Source organism: Chelonoidis abingdonii, chromosome 10, assembly GCF_003597395.2.
Source record: "Chelonoidis abingdonii isolate Lonesome George chromosome 10, CheloAbing_2.0, whole genome shotgun sequence".
NCBI classification, from domain to species: domain Eukaryota; kingdom Metazoa; phylum Chordata; order Testudines; family Testudinidae; genus Chelonoidis; species Chelonoidis abingdonii.
Window position 1 is genome coordinate 27,062,707 of NC_133778.1, and position 15,818 is coordinate 27,078,524.

Below are 15,818 nucleotides of genomic sequence, written 5' to 3' on the forward strand. Positions count from 1 at the left end.
GGGAGGGGACTAGGAAGCGTGTGTGCGCCGCACAAAGTTGCGCGGAGCCCGGACTTGGCGAACTTTCGCCTCCCACTGGGTGGGGAGTGGGAGCCTTTAAGAGAGGGTGGAAGCGCGCTGGGCAGATCGTGTCCAGCGGCTGCTGCCTGCGGGTCCCAGCGGGCTCCAGCCAGGCGCGCACCAGGAGCGCTGCGGAGGAGGCAACCGGGGGCCCTTGCTGTGCGCCCCGCCATGGGAGAGGATGGGGTGCAGGCCGAGAGGAGCGGTGCCCACGCTCCGCCGAGCCCCGAGGAGCACCTGGAGCAGAGCCCCAGCCCAGAGCCCTCGGGCAGCCCCAGCCCGCTGCCTGCAGCGCCGGGAGAGGCGATCCGGGACGGCTCGCAGGTGAACGCCATCACCGTGCTCACGCTGCTGGACAAGCTGGTGAACATGCTGGACTCGGTGCAGGAGAAGCAGCTCAAGATGGAGCAGCGGCAAATCGAGCTGGAGGGCTCGGTGAAGGGCATCCAGGGCGACCTGAGCAAGCTGTGCAAGCACCACACCTCCACCAGCAACGCGGTCAGCAAGCTGCTGGAGAAGTCGCGCAAGGTCAGCGCGCACACCCGCGAGGTGCGGGAGCGCATGGAGCGCCAGTGCGCGCAGGTCAAGCGGCTGGAGAACAACCACGCGCAGCTGCTGCGCCGCAACCACTTCAAAGTGCTCATCTTCCAGGTCAGTCCGCTGCTGCCGCCTGGACCCTACTGCTCCCCACCCGCTGCTCTCCTGAACTGCCAGGGATTTGGCCCCTTTATCCGCACCCCACCCCGCCCCAGTGGTGGATGGTGCCTTTCTCCTACTTCTTGCCTAAGGTGACCAGATGGCAAGCGTGAAAAATCAGGACAGGGGATGGAGGGGTAATAAGTGCCTATATAAGACAAAGCCCCAAATATCAGGACTGTCCTTATAAAATCAGGACATCTGGTCACCCTACTCTTGCCCTGTCCTTGGGATCAGACCCATTGCAAGGGGTAGGTGGTTGGAGGTGCCCTCTCTCCAGTGCACCGCCCCCTGCAGTACTACCTCTGCTCTTTCTGCCATAGCCACTCCAGCCAGGGCTTGTGGAGCCTTCATTAGGGTGACCAGTGATAGGGTGATAGCAAGTGTGAAAAATCAGAACAGGGTAGGGATAGTGCCTATATAAAAAAGAGCCCCAAAAATCAAGACTGCTCTATAAAATTGGTACATCTGGTCACCCTAGCCTTCATCTACCCTTGGGCCGCTGAGAAGGTGTGGCCCGCTCTAGCAATGGGGGTCTAAGGGTAGATGAAGGCTAGGGTGACCAGATGTCCCGATTTTATACTGCTCACAGTATACAGAGATTAGTTCCCTTCGTTCCCTGGTGAAAAATGTGGCACATGGAGTTGCACAGAATTTGTCCACCCTATGCCAGGCGTGGACACACCAGTTCCTCACCCTTGTGCAATGCAGGGGCTTCATCCCAGCCATGCCTTTGCCAGACACTTTCGGAGCTGCAGGTGCTCCCACTGGGAGAACACCCTACTGAATTAAATGTGTGTAACCTATGCAATTTCCCTTGGAACCACATGCATTTGGCTGGTCAGTGCTGCTAATGATGGCTCATGGGAGACACTTGGCTTTCTCATGGAAATACACTGTTCATCTCAATCTTCCTAGGGCCACACACAGAGAATGCTCAAATTCATCACCTATGTAGAACACATCCTTTTTACATGGACACAAATACTTTCCAGACCAGTGCTGTGGTGAACTATGCTCACTTCCCTTATACAACACGTGCACATTCCCCTGGCAGTATATATTCTCTATCACTACTATTGGTGCTTAACTAGCAAGAACACTGATTCACTCACTCATGAAAGTAGGGTGCTCTTTATAAATACATTTTGCATCTCAGTGCCACACATAACACAAGCCACATTCATTACCATTCTGCACCACTACATGATCATGCATACACACATTTCCCACTTCAGAATTCCTCACACCAACACAGTGTGAGCACACATTCATGGCCAATATGTTTGTATTTTAGCATGTACAGCTGGTAACTTATATGTATTCAACAGTTCTTAAGAAAGCATGCACAGAAAACTTTGCATGTCACCAACCAGTTTATATTCACTTTTCCACAGGAAGGGGAAGGAATCCATTGCTGCTGTTGTGCTTTCATTGCAGCACAAGAGGAGCTAGTGGAAACTTTCAGAGAGAGCACATAATGCAATCGTTAACTCTTTGAGGTCACAACTGGGAAAAAGTAACCTGCCCATTTTGATCAAGGAAGTAGAATACTTTATAATATTAATAGCTCTTGTTGCCCTCGACAAAATGCCAACTTTGATTCTTAGGTTGATCCCAGCATATTCAGCAATCTATTAAAAACAGAGTTGTAAAACTCAGCTTTCTGTTTCTCAGCCTTTCAGTGGCATGAACGAACAGTTTGCATATTTTCTCCTTTTTAAGCAATGATGTGGATTGTACACAACATGAATTTTAACCAAATACGGGACATGCCTTTTACTTCTAAAAGTGTCACTGAAATTTTGTTTCAGGAAAATCCCATTTCACTTCAGCTAGTTAATCAGCTTTTTATCCTGCTTCAGCTTTTTATCCTGTTAAATATCATGCTAATTATATAGTCCACTTTCTCATTCATATATATATTTTTAATCAGGGTAGTAGTAGATTTAAAGATTTGGCAGATTAATTAATCTGCAGCCCATTCCCCTAGGAAAGTCCCCACCTTGCTGCTTATTATTCTCTTGATGCTGTAAGTTAGTATTTTAAAGACAGATGAGGAAGAGATCATGGCACGTATAGGGCTTTTGCAGCCCACGGTCTTTTCCACCTCAAAAGCAACTAAAAAGCTGTGTGCCAGATGTATTAAAAGAGATGCAGTACCTAGGTTTCTAAAAAGAATTTAAGATATTTTATTGAAATTTAAAATAGTACTATCTCATAGGGATCAGATACCAAAAGATGGTTTTGAGACACTGAATTTAGATTTTAAACCTTTAAATGTGTGGTGGGTTTGGTGCTAAGGCTTTAATTTGATCCAGATGTTTATTACTATTTATATCACAGTAGCATCCAGCGATCTCTGTCAGAATCAGGGCATCATTATGCTAAGGGCTATAAAAAAAATTTCAAAAAACAGACGTCTTTCTTCAGAGAATGTGCATTCTAGGGTTATGAAAAGACACAACAGGTGGAAGAAACAGACAAAAGGGTGGGGTAATGGTGAGATATTGGCTCAGTTCACTTCTTGCCTTGCTGGGGGCAGCTGGTAGTGCTTTTTAGGCATCATGGTAAAGGTTAGTCTTGAGGAATTTGAAGGAGGACAAGGCAGTGGCTTAAGAGGAAATATTTGCCAAATTACCGTAAATCCTCTGAAAAGTTCAGGAACCTTCACAATGGAGGTTTTGGCCTGAGCCCTTCTTTAATACCAGGTTCCAAAATACATTATTGGTCTCAAAAGCAAACCGAACAATATAGGCCTATTTTTGCGAGTGACTACAGAAGGAAATTCAGCTTGTGCAGTTCCCATCACTCATAGAGATACTTTTGTACAGAAGGGTGTTGTGTCCTAAATCTCTCTTCTAATGATACAGTGGACCCGACTCTCCTCTCATTTACATGAACCAACCCCTAGCTGATCCCAGTGTAAATCAGTGGAGCTAACCTGCTGTAAAGCTGTTGTAAATTATAGGAGAATCAGGCCTAATGCCCTTATTTAGCAAAGAAAAAAAAAATCACATTTAACATCAGTAAATGTATTGCCAAGAGAACAGAGAGACAAGGTAGGTGAGGTATCTCTTTTATTGGACCAACTTCTGTTGATGGAACGAACAAGTTTTCGAGCTTCGCACAGCTCTTCTTCAGGTCTGGGGATTGTAACTAGGGTGAATAAGCTAACTACAAAGTGGGACAAATGGTTAAGCATAAGGAGTTCACACATGGTGCAGGGAGACCATTTAGTTTAAATTGAAGTGGGCAATTGAGGATTAGAACGATAAGCGTAGGGGGTACTCCACATCAGACCTCTCAATCCTCATCCCCAAAGGAAACCTGCACAACACCTTCAAAAGACAAGTTTGGGAACTGAAATTCATTGACACTAGAATTATGCTAGATACTAAAAACCATGGACTAAGCAGAGACACTGGTTATATGGTTCATTACAAGAATTTGTAACACACCCTGCTGCCTGCTCACTTTTAATTGCCCACTTTATTTTAAATGGTCTTCTACAGCAGTGTTTCCCAAACTTGGAATGCCACTTGTTTAGGAAAAGCCCCTGGCGGGCCAAGCCAGTTTGTTTACCTGCTGCGTCCGCAGGTCTGGCCGATTGCGGCTCCCACTGGCTGCAGTTCGCCGCTCCAGGCCAATGGGAGCTGCTGGAAGCAGCGCGGGCCAGGGATGTACTACGCTTCCCTACACAAGCGGCTTCCCAAGTTTGGGAAACACTGTTCTACAGCATACGTGAACCTCTTATGCCTAACAGTCTGGCCTGAGGTTAGCTCAGACACTCTGGTTACCTCCCCCAGATCAGAAGTGCTCTGTGAAGCTTGAAAGCTTGACCCTTCCAAAACAGAAGTTGGTCCAATAAAAGATATTACCTCACTTAGGCCAGGTCTACACTACGAGATTAAATCTATTTTAGATACGCAATTTCAGCTACGAGAATAGCGTAGCTGAAATCGAATATCTAAAATCGATTTACTCACCCGTCTTCACCGCGCGGGATCGATCTGCGCGGCTCGCTGTGTCGAATCCGGAAGTCCGGTCGTCTAGCTGGAGTTCCGGAATCGATCTAAGCACGCTCTGGGATCGAGATATCGCATCCAGACCAGACGCGATATTTCGATCCCCGAGCAATCGATTTTAACGCGCCGATCCGGCGCGTAGTCTAGACGTGGCCTTACTTTGTGTCTCTCATGTCCTGGGAGCAACACAGCTACAACCACATTGCTAAGAGATTGCAGTACTTCTTGTCAGTAACACAAACCAGGTGTTAAGAGAAACTTGCGTGTCTTGTGGACTAAAGTCCTAGGCAAACATCTCCTGGCCTGTCACATTTGAGTGGCTGGTGTGAAAGAGCTGTTGGGAGAGGTTGGAATTCTCTCCCAGGAGCGAAGATGGGAGGGGCTGGGATTTTCCACCCCAGAGGCTGTGCTGTTCTCTTTGTGAACTTGTATTCAGCTCAAGGGAACAGACTGACCACACCCTGGCAAGGATCCCAAATGTTCACCATGATGCTTTTCTGTTGCCTCTTTCTTTCCTTCTGCATGAGCGTGCTAATAACTGTGTTACCTGTCTGCAGATCTCCACAAAAGCGGTGTGGTCTCTTTAATAGATGTTTAATATGGACAAGACCTATTAGTCCTCTAGACTGCCCCCCAGCAAAAGAATCATACACAGGAAAAAGCCCAAAAGGATGGGTGGATTTGTGTATGACAGTGGTCAGGGACCTCTGGGCAAAAGAAGCAACTGCTGCTATGATACTGTATTAATATCAGATTTGTTTTTAAAAAGGAATTGGATGTAGGGCAATTTTGTTTAGCTTAGGTTTTATTTTCTGCTACTTAAAAACAAGTTTAACTTTCATGCTGTGTGTGTCTCATCAAGGACTGTCTCCTGTTGAAGAAAAACAACTTCATGTGAAAATAAAAAGCACAGATTAGGGACTCAGTTCTGAATTTGAGTTTGCTCCCTGTTGCTGTTTTAACAGGAGCGTTGGGTGTGTAAGGAAGACATAATTGAGCTAAGGGTTTGCATTTTCTGAGGACAGGCTCTGACTTGTTAGCATCAGATCTCCCTTAATGTATACACTCAATATGAAAATACAGTGAGAAAACTATTAATTTGCATATTTTATTTTCAAATAGTTTTTTTTCCTCCCTAGACTTTCTGTATTGTACCTAGTTTGCATATTTCTTTAACTGATTCCATATTTTTAATGTTGTCATATCTAAATTATTACAAATACCATAAGTGGTGCAGCAGTCTAAAACACTGAAGTGACTGTTTTTAAACCTTGTTAAGCTTTGGCATTGTTCCTGTCTGTTTTGTTGGAACCTCATGACCAACACGATTTTGGACTGCATGGAGTCGAAACAAATTTCATGCTGTCACACATGCATTGAGACAGAGTGAAGGGGGGATGATGTAGTAAAATCCAAAATAAAGAGGAATATGGCCTAGTGTTTCAATAAAATCTCATTTACTATTGGATGGGACAGAAAAATATGCTAAATTATAGCTAGGGGTCAGTACATTGGTATTCAAGTACAGGGTATTCAAGCCCCTTCCCGTCACTGCAGTTAGTGAATATTTGATCCTGAAATGAAGTGAGCAAGAGAGAGCCACAGGCAATTAACTATGTGTTTGCATTTTGTTGCCTCAACCAGCATAACAAACAGCCTTCTGAAAAAGCACCTTCGTGTTCAAAAGTAAAGAACCAAAGGAAAAGTAAGCAAGCTATGGATGATGTGCTGAAAACTATTAACTTATTAGAGAACTTGCCTCTACAACGTCCCGCTTAGTACTGTGCCCACACCCATCTACAACCTCAAAGAGCAGGTGTGGTCTGAGGAAAAGTGGAAGGAGTTAGAGCTTTTCTGACCAGTAGTAAACTTACTCTTGACAGAAATCTGCTCTGCCATTTGGCAAAACATCCATTTAGAATATTAGATGGGTAAGCCTTGAACGGGCCTCTGAAAAATAGCAAGGTTTTCCTCTGCATGTGACGTCCTCTTATTACATAGTCTTCTCTAAATATAGCCAGCTAAATGCTCCTATCTTCCCCAACACAGCGCGTGCAAAGGTGTTTTGTCTTCAGTGGTGATTCTAGCCACGCCAGGGGTGGGTGATTTAAAAAAGAAAAAAAAAATTCTCATTAGCATTTGTTACAAATACTCACTCACATGGTTCAAATTTTTATAGAACATTGTTACGAATGTGAGGCTTTTCCATAGCTTTTACTACAAAGGAGAAGTGTATATATACCCATAAACAAGAGCCCCCAAAACGACTGTGTAAAACCTCTATGCCAGTGATCTCCAACCTTTTTATGCCCAAGATCACTTTTGGAATCTAAGGGCAACTCACTCTTCCCCACCCTCACTCACTTTCACCAGGCTGGGGCGGGGGTTGGGGGTGCAGGCTCTGGGCTAGGGCTGAGGGGTTTGCAGTGTGAGAGAGGGCTTTGGGCTGAGCCTAGTGCAGGGGTGCTGGGGGTCAAGGCTGGGGCACAGAAGGGGATATGGGATGCTGGCTCTGGAAGAGGGTATGGGGTGCTGCTTCCCGCCGGGCAGCACTTACCTCTGGTGGCTCGCAGTCAGCGGCAGGCACAGTAAGGTTAAAGCAGGCTCCCTGCCTTCCCCAGTCGCACACCGCTCCCAGAAGGGGCCAACGCACCCCTGGGTGAGGGGACAGGGAGTACATGGCTCCTCACGCTGCCCCCGTCTGCAAACACACCCACACACACAGCTTTCCTGGCCATTGAGAGCTGTAGGGGTGGTGCTTGCAGGCAGAAACAGCATGTGCAGAGGATGCAGTGGCTGCTTCTGGGAGCGGTGTGGAGCTAGGGTGGCCTTAGGCAGCTGCACTGCACTGCCACTGGAGATCACGATCAACTGGGAGATCCTCTAGGATTGACCAGTTGATAGTAATCGACTGGTTGGTGACAACTGTTCTATGCTGATCCAGGACCTGATCTTGCAGAAACTACTCAGGTCCTGTTGACTTCAGTGGCAGTTCCACATCCATGGAGCACTTGCACCATTGTGTCCCAACTGAGGACATTAGACAGAATACAGAAAGGCCACTCCTTAGTTGTGTATAGTAATGACTGATCTGGAAAAATGCAAGCCTTGTTTTAGCTTTCTAAAGATGGGGGATGGAAGGGAGATACATTTTGATCCCATCTCAGAATAGGTTAGCATGTTTCTCCTGATTTTGATCCAGTCTAAGAGATCAGATGCTTAAATTTTATCTGGAAAAATTAATAGATGGTACTTTCATGCTGGAGTTTTAAAGTGTACTCATCCTGGCTGAACTACAGTCTTGCAACCTACCTAACACAACCAAAGTAAGGTAATGGAGCTCAGAAGGACTTCTGGGTAGACTGCAGTCAAAGTTAAAGATATCCCATTTATTAACATGCTCATAGTAATGATTTTTAATACAGTATTGAGCAGCAAAGCAGATTTCATTCTAAAGATTTTATTCTATTATAATAATTTGCATTTTTGTTGGCTCCCATTATGCTTTACAAACACAAATGAGCCAAATCTCAACACTCACAAAGAGGAAAGTACCTCCATTTTACAGGTGGAAAAACAAAGGCACAAAGGTTGATTTACACAGGAAATCTGTGAGGGGATGGGAATATAAGCCAGACTTCCTGATTCCCACACCTGTGCTTCAGACACAAGTACATCCCACCTCTGTAACTTTAAATGAATAATTAGCTGATTATTATGGAGCATTATAGAGGCTATGAATTTTTATCTACTGAAAACTGGATGTTTCAGGGGGCCCCCCCATGTTTTTTTTAATATTAAAATAAAATGTTTATAATATTTTTAGAATTTGCAGTACTTTGATTTAACAGTTTAGAAATGTCATTGAATTGACCTTGAACTGAACAGTGTTGGTTCATCTCTGGATCAGACTCAGTATATGATTAATTTCACGTGACACCATTTTGCTATATTACATATTTTTAAGATCCCACTCATCCTTACTTGGACAGAATTCCATGAAAGTCAAAGGGAATTCTACCTGAGCAAGGATGGCAGGATTTGGGCCTTTTATTTTATATAGTTCAGCTTTTAAAGCAAAGCTTAATACATTCTAATCAATGTAATTTGCAAGTGATTGTCTGAAACCTTGTAATCCAGGGGTCCCCAACGTGGTGCTGACAAGCGGCGTCATCGAGAGGCATCGCCCCCGAATTTCTGCGGCATTTCGGCAGTGACGCCTCTCAATGACGCCGCTTGCCGCCGACAAGTTACATCATCGAGATGTGTCGCCGCCAAAATGCCGCAGAAATTCGGCAGCATTTCGGCAGGTGCTCCACTGCCGCCACGGTCCTTCATCTGGTGCCCGCCAGACGAAAAGGTTGGGGGCCACTGCTGAAATCTGTTCTATTCATATTCTTATACCTGAATATTGGACCATACAGAATTGTACACAAAACTTCAAATTGTCCAGATTTGGAAAGAATCTGGACAGTTAGACTAGTAAACTTTTATACTTGCTGTCTCATACTTGATTCTCCAAATAGTTGTATTGGGGTCAAATGAGCAATTGTAGCCACTCATATAGTCCATATTTCGGTAATGAAATTGGAGAACATTATAAATATTTGAATTGCAGTAAGAGCTTTCTTGGATTGTTAAAGCTGCTGTGATAAATAGTTACTTTCTGGTCATCGTAAACCAAGTTAAAAATCACAAGACTACATACTGTGCCCACTTATTTCCAGTGCTCAGCACCAGAACAAAATCTTTATATGTAAACATGTAGCAAGAGTGACCGTTTTATTAGGATTCCACTGTGGGAAAGTACAGAACATTTTCGGAGTGTCCTTTGTACAAGTTTATTATTAATTGTTAGTTCAAGGTCAATAGAAACAACAGAAAAGTGAAATGTACAAGTATCTCACAAAAGTGTTTTGCATCCTTTTTCCTTTGTAAGCTTGAAGAATATTCCTCACGCATGAAGCACGCTTGTTTAAAATTCTGTCCATAGGTATATGTATAATTTGTTTCCAGGAAGGCTACATAGTGGACTAGCAGCAGAAGAATATGACTTTACATTTTGTATGTGGCTTGTTTTTTTAAAATAAAGTTTGGTGTTTGCAATGCATTCATCCAGTCATTCCTGTGCAGCCTCACCAGAAATCTTAACTCAAGAGACCATTTTCTCTAGGAATCACATCCCATGCTAATGAACAGAGCTTTTGAATTGCGTGGTGTTTTTCCCCTTAAATGTAGTCTCTTGCCCACTAAGGACAGACCTGAGACCATCGCATCTGGCACGTAGCCCTTTTTATATCTAAAAGATTTTTTGAATTTTTTCCCCACAATCTGGGGTGACTGGGGTATCTCCTAAGCTTTGCCAAGTTAAAAATGATTAAGTAATATGAATGCAGAACATGCAAATATTACAATGGTAGGAAAAGAAAAAGGAATATTCTAGGTTTGCTTGCTTTTCTTTCTTAGGACACAATCCTGCAGAAACCTGCCACCAAACATAGTGCTTACTACTGGGAGATGTCCCTTTTGAACTCCTCAGGGTTGCAAGCGCTGTACTCAGTAGTAACTATTTGCAGGAGGTGGCCCTTAATTTCCAGTTCCAGCTCTTTCCCCTGCTCAGCCTGATCTTTATTTAGAAACTTCTTCTGGAATACATCCCTCCCTGACCTTTCTTGGTTATTGAAAAAAAAAAAAATAGGCAGCTGTTGTCCTGCTCAAATGCTTGATGCAAAGAACTACTGTTATTCTCTATGACATTACATTAGTCAGTCTCCTTTAATTTTTGCTTGATTTTTTAATTTCATTTTTTAGAAGTTTCATAGATGTGTTTAGTTTATATGTCCCATCCCCCGTTCTCTCCCCCCCCCCCCCCCCAAATAAAAATCAGTACCATTCCTTCTGTATTGGAAACACAACATATTCTAATCATCATGGGATGGATCACCTCTCCTACCGTAAAACCCACAAGAGAGGAATAAGGGAAACTAGCGCAAAGTTCTTCGGAGTTTCTACCATGATACTCCATCAAGGAAAAGGAGAGGCTGGGTTCCAACCCACTCAGAAAGGGTTTGGGGTTAGACTGCACACAGCTCAAAGGATCCCTGAGGGATCTGCAGGAGGCCTGCACTCCTCCATATGTAAACCCTGTGCCCTCTCACTAGCTGTGGAGCACTTGTGGCTGCCCACAGGGCCTCTTTAAAAGCCAAGCCTCTCCTTCTGCTGCTGCTTCCTGCTCTCCTCCCAGAGCTCAACTCTCTAGGGCACTGCTCCATTCAGAGGAGGTGGTGACATGGGCAGGGTGAGAGCAACGTGCCAAAGGTCTCGTTCTCATGTGAATCAAGGTGGGCAAAATCCAGTTCCATCAAACTGTTACAGCAGTGTTCAAGCTACTGCAATCGAAGTTAAACAGAACTCAGTATTGAACCATATCATCAGTGGCAGTAAAACTTATTGAAATCAATGAGGCTTAACCAATTTACACCAGTGGATTTGGTCCATTCTTTACAAACATACTTTACCAACTTTTACCAACCATGTATTTTTCTCTCTTAAAACACAATTAATCCTACTTTCCATGCATATTGCACTTTCCATCTGAGAATCTCAAAACACATAATATTTTAAGGAAATAAGACATGCTGTACCTGTGTCATAGGTCAGCAGTATATCCCTATTTTACTGATAAGGAAACTGAAGCACAGAGAAGTTATATGACTTGCTTGAGGTCATGTGGTGAGTCTGTGACAGAACCAAGAACTGAACCCAAACTTCCCGTGTTCAGTTGCATGCCTTAACCACAACCCAGCCTTTTCCTCTAGCGTTAGATTTACAGCTTTGTGGTTAAACCCTTATTATCTAATTTAAATGACAGAATAGGATTGATTCATATGCTATATCTATATATTCTGAGCCCTCTGAAACTGAAATCTCACAGTTGGCAGCTCATTTGCCTTAAGCTGTACAACAGAATGGTTGAGAGGGTTTTGAGTGGCTTCTTGCTGGCTAAATATACCAAAACATAAAAAATGTTCAGCTTCCTTCATCTCATTGTTAAAAAAAAAAAAAAAAAAAACCAACAATGTAACATTGTGCAGGGTTATGCTTTGTTTATCAAATTTGTGTCCTGTGAACTATGAAACTCAAATATTGTCAACTCTTTCAGGAGGAAAATGAGATTCCTGCCAATGTATTTGTGAAAGAACCCATTCCCAGTATTACAGAAGGAAAGGAAGAGCCTGTGGATGAGAACAAAACTCTGGAAGAAACCTTGCATACGGTGGAGCTGTCATCCGATGATGAAATGCCTCATGATGAAGATGGTCTAGATGACAGCGTAGAAGAAAAAATGGGAGAATCAAGAGCTGAGAAGATAAAAAGATCAAGCCTCAAGAAAGTGGACAGCCTCAAGAAAGCATTTTCTCGCCAAAATATTGAGAAAAAGATGAACAAGATCAGCACAAAAATTGTGTCAGTTGAACGACGGGAGAAGATTAAGAAATCGCTCACCCCACATCATCAGAAATCTTCCTCCTCAAAGAGCTCCTCTTTCAAAGTGTCTCCCCTCACACTGAACGTGAAGAAAGTCCATGAAGGAGAGACCCCTGCTGAAAATGAGGACAAACCAACAGAAACTACAAGCAGTGAGCAGGCAGCGAATGAGGAGGAGACCTCATTTACTGAGGGGCTCTCGGATATCACACCTCCAACTTCTCTAATTGAGGAAGGCAAAGCAATAGCTGATTCTCTGGAGAAAGAAAGCAGAGAAGGGGACATGATGATGAACAGCAACACTGAGCTCTCAATTGTTGAAGATGATGAAGAATATGGGACAGCACTAGAAGTTTCTAGCCAGAGACTGTATGATGAAAGAAACAAACCAACCAGTGGGGAAACAGAACAATCTGATGAAGAATCAACTCAAGCAGCTGTTCTCCAGATAGACCAAACTGCATAATAAATCTGAGCTTTCCTTTGTGTTCAGAAATGCAAACAGGTTTAGTTAAGCAAAGAAGCAGTGTATATTTCTGTTACACATACAATGTATCGGGTGACAGTGATTAAGTTTGTTTTCTGTGCAGTGCTAACCTTTTGCATAGTATTGAGATACAGAGTAAACAAGGTCTACTATGCAGGCAACCTACAAAGGTGCGCCACTCCTATACTAGGTCAAAAAGCTGGTAATATTAATTTAGAGTTACTGCAGTCAGTTGCAATTGGAGATATCAGGAAAAGAACCTGACCAGTGGAGGCAGGCTGGTCAACTGGATTTTTAAGTTAGATCAGGGAAGTGCTTGGATAGTAATCAAGAAATATTTTTTCCCTCTTATTGCAGTATTTCGTAGCTATGTAGTAGTTTATATATAAACTTAATGTCACTGAACACTCTAGCTTAGCTTACCTTGCCTTGCCATGTCCTGGATATGCTAATGGATTCAGTAATTGTTGTATATACGTGTATATTTTATTTTGGGCATGGCTACATTTTACATTCTGACTAGAAGAGCAGAATATGCAAAGGGTGAAATCCTGCCTCCTGAAATCAGGGGAGTTTTGCCAATGAGTCAGTGGGGCCAGGATTTCACCCAGAGTCTTTTGTTAGTCACTTAATAGAAACAACTGTTTATATGGCAAAGGGAGACATGATTTTTTAATTTACAGCAGTTTATAGAAATAGATAACTGACAAAGATGAATGTGTAACTAGCTATAGTACTTACCGTGAGATCTTAGGTAATGCTTGGCAAAAACAGTGACAGAGATAGAAACTAGGGATGATATGATAGAAACTTAGAGGCGATATGATGAAAGAGCAGAAGGGGAGAATGTGAAAAAGAAAAGGAAAAAAATCTCTACTGCCAGCATAAAGAATATACACTCAAATAACACAATTAAATTTCTACTTATTCCTTAGAGCAGTATATTTTCCATCTTTGCACATGTACCTAAGAATATTTTGAAAATAACATAACTTATCTATATAAAGATTTTCATATATGTAATGCTATACCTACAGAATAGTTACAGGGATAACTATAATTTTTGAAAAAGGATAATTTTTGAAAAAGGTAAAGTTTTTTTGTGTTTTCTGGTCAAGATGTTGAAGGATAACAGTGTGTTGTGGTTTTAACTGTTTGGCAAAGAGGCCAATTTATACAATTTGTGGGGTTGGATTCTCCACTAACTTTACAACTTTCACACACAAAAATTCTCAAATTACAGGTTGCAAATTTTGAAAAGGCATTAAAAAGGAGGGGTTAAAGAAATTTCATTCCCTTTGAATTTTCATTCCAGCTACTTATAAATGAAAAAAAAAAGATAAAACCCTTAGTTGCCTTACATCCATGTTATTTTTATGCATTTTTGTTTTCTGATTCCTGAATACTGAATTCTTGTTACATAACATTGCACTAACATGTTGCTTTCTTCCTTGTATTTAATATTACAAATGATTTAAAAGGTTTTCTAAGAAAAAATACACATTACAGAATGCTTACCAGAGATCACACCATGGAGGGAAGCAATCTCTTGAACCAGTAAATCGCACTGAAAATTAGCCTATAAGCATAGCGGATTTTAAACAGGCACTGTTAAAAGTTAAGCTCTTTATTATATAGTATCATACAAGACCTATCATCTGTAAGAAGAGTGACGACATAATCCATGCCACGACATTATTTTGTATTAACCAAAATGTAACTCAGTTATTCAATATTGTAACTAACTACAGATGTGATGAAGTAAATAAAAAAAAATCAAACTAATATAAGCATGTCAGTGTTTGGGCAAAGAAATGTGAGAGGTTGGTATCAAAACAAAATTAAAGACTATACATTTACTACTTGGTTTGTGTCCCAATTGACCCAATAACATTTATTTCTTGTTCCCTTGTTCTTATTTAGAAATCCAAGCACCATTTCTCAAATTTAACTTTTCAAACATCACCTTGCCAGCTTGCTAAAGCATCTGAATGTTTTCAGACAGCTTGATAAATTTGATAGCTCCATCTGCATTTTTATTGCATTGTACTAGACTTTTAATACTTTAAATACTCCTACAAGCATAATTGTATTGAACTGTACATTTTGTTTAGTCACACAGATAAATTTGTGTCTTCTAGAGTGCCACGTAGCCTTAGTAGACTTAATTTTACTGACAAGCCAAAGTATACATGTTTAACCTTTATGGAACAATTGTCAACTTCTTGCAGCCGTGAAATGCTAGCTAGGGAACCTAAAGATGTCTGTTTTGTTTCTCCTTATAAGCTTTAATTCAAACAGTACCACTGAAAAAAATGGCAGTCAGACACTTTTTGTCATGTTTTACAGATACTGGACTTAATTACATGCCCTGTGTTCTAAGAGCTTTAAAACCCCATACAGTAAGAACTCCGTGTTCAGCACCTTTGAAAAATCAGCCCAATAGAGAATTAGTACAAATAATTATTTCAAGAAACATCGTATACACAGGGATTAGTCGTAGGGCCAGAATTAAACTTTTTTCCTAAGATTATATATTTATACGTTTAAAAGACCAACAGGTCCAACATCAAATTATCTTTGTATAAAATTCATAAGTTTATTCTGTTGTCTATCTGCTTTATTGCATCCCATAACTCAGAGAAATTCCTTTGTTACAAGCTATCTTAAAGTCTCTTTCTGTCTTTGATTTCCTTGACTCCTGAAAATGAATATTAGGCCCTATAATACACTTTCATGGCCAATTGTCTGCAGTGGCAGCATATTTTTTCCAAGAAAAAAAGTTAAATATGTGATTGTCAACCTGACAACTTACACATTTCACCCAGGGGTGTGAATCTTCTTTTTTGTGATGACAGGTATTTATCTATTTAAACAATGGTGTATCTGCTTCTCTGGACACCTTTGATATGTACAAAAAATGTAGATTTCTTAACTTGAGTTTTGCGCAAAGATTAAGTACAGTATGGACCATATGGTAGAAATACTTACATTAATGGCAGCCTATAGCTGCTAGTGCTTCTATTTCCAGTGCAATAAAAACTGCTGACATTCCTATA

At 41.9% G+C, this 15,818-nt stretch overlaps 1 protein-coding gene across 1 annotated transcript; it reads left to right on the plus strand.

Annotated features, from left to right (window-relative positions):
* The first annotated feature begins 184 nt into the window (after positions 1–184).
* CAVIN2 (caveolae associated protein 2) lies at positions 185–13,800 on the plus strand. The gene is made up of 2 exons (XM_032763327.2): positions 185–711; positions 11,947–13,800. Exons 1-2 carry the CDS (start codon positions 232–234, stop codon positions 12,736–12,738), a joined length of 1,272 nt encoding a protein of 423 aa, XP_032619218.1. The 5' UTR covers positions 185–231; the 3' UTR covers positions 12,739–13,800.
* The last annotated feature ends 2,018 nt before the right edge of the window (positions 13,801–15,818 follow it).

Bases quoted from the DNA above. Each gene is read 5' to 3' on its own strand.
- CAVIN2 (XM_032763327.2), top strand. From the start codon at position 232: ATGGGAGAGGATGGGGTGCAGGCCGAGAGGAGCGGTGCCCACGCTCCG. The intron at 712-11,946 runs GTCAGTCCGCTG...CAACTCTTTCAG, and splicing joins TCAAAGTGCTCATCTTCCAG to GAGGAAAATGAGATTCCTGC.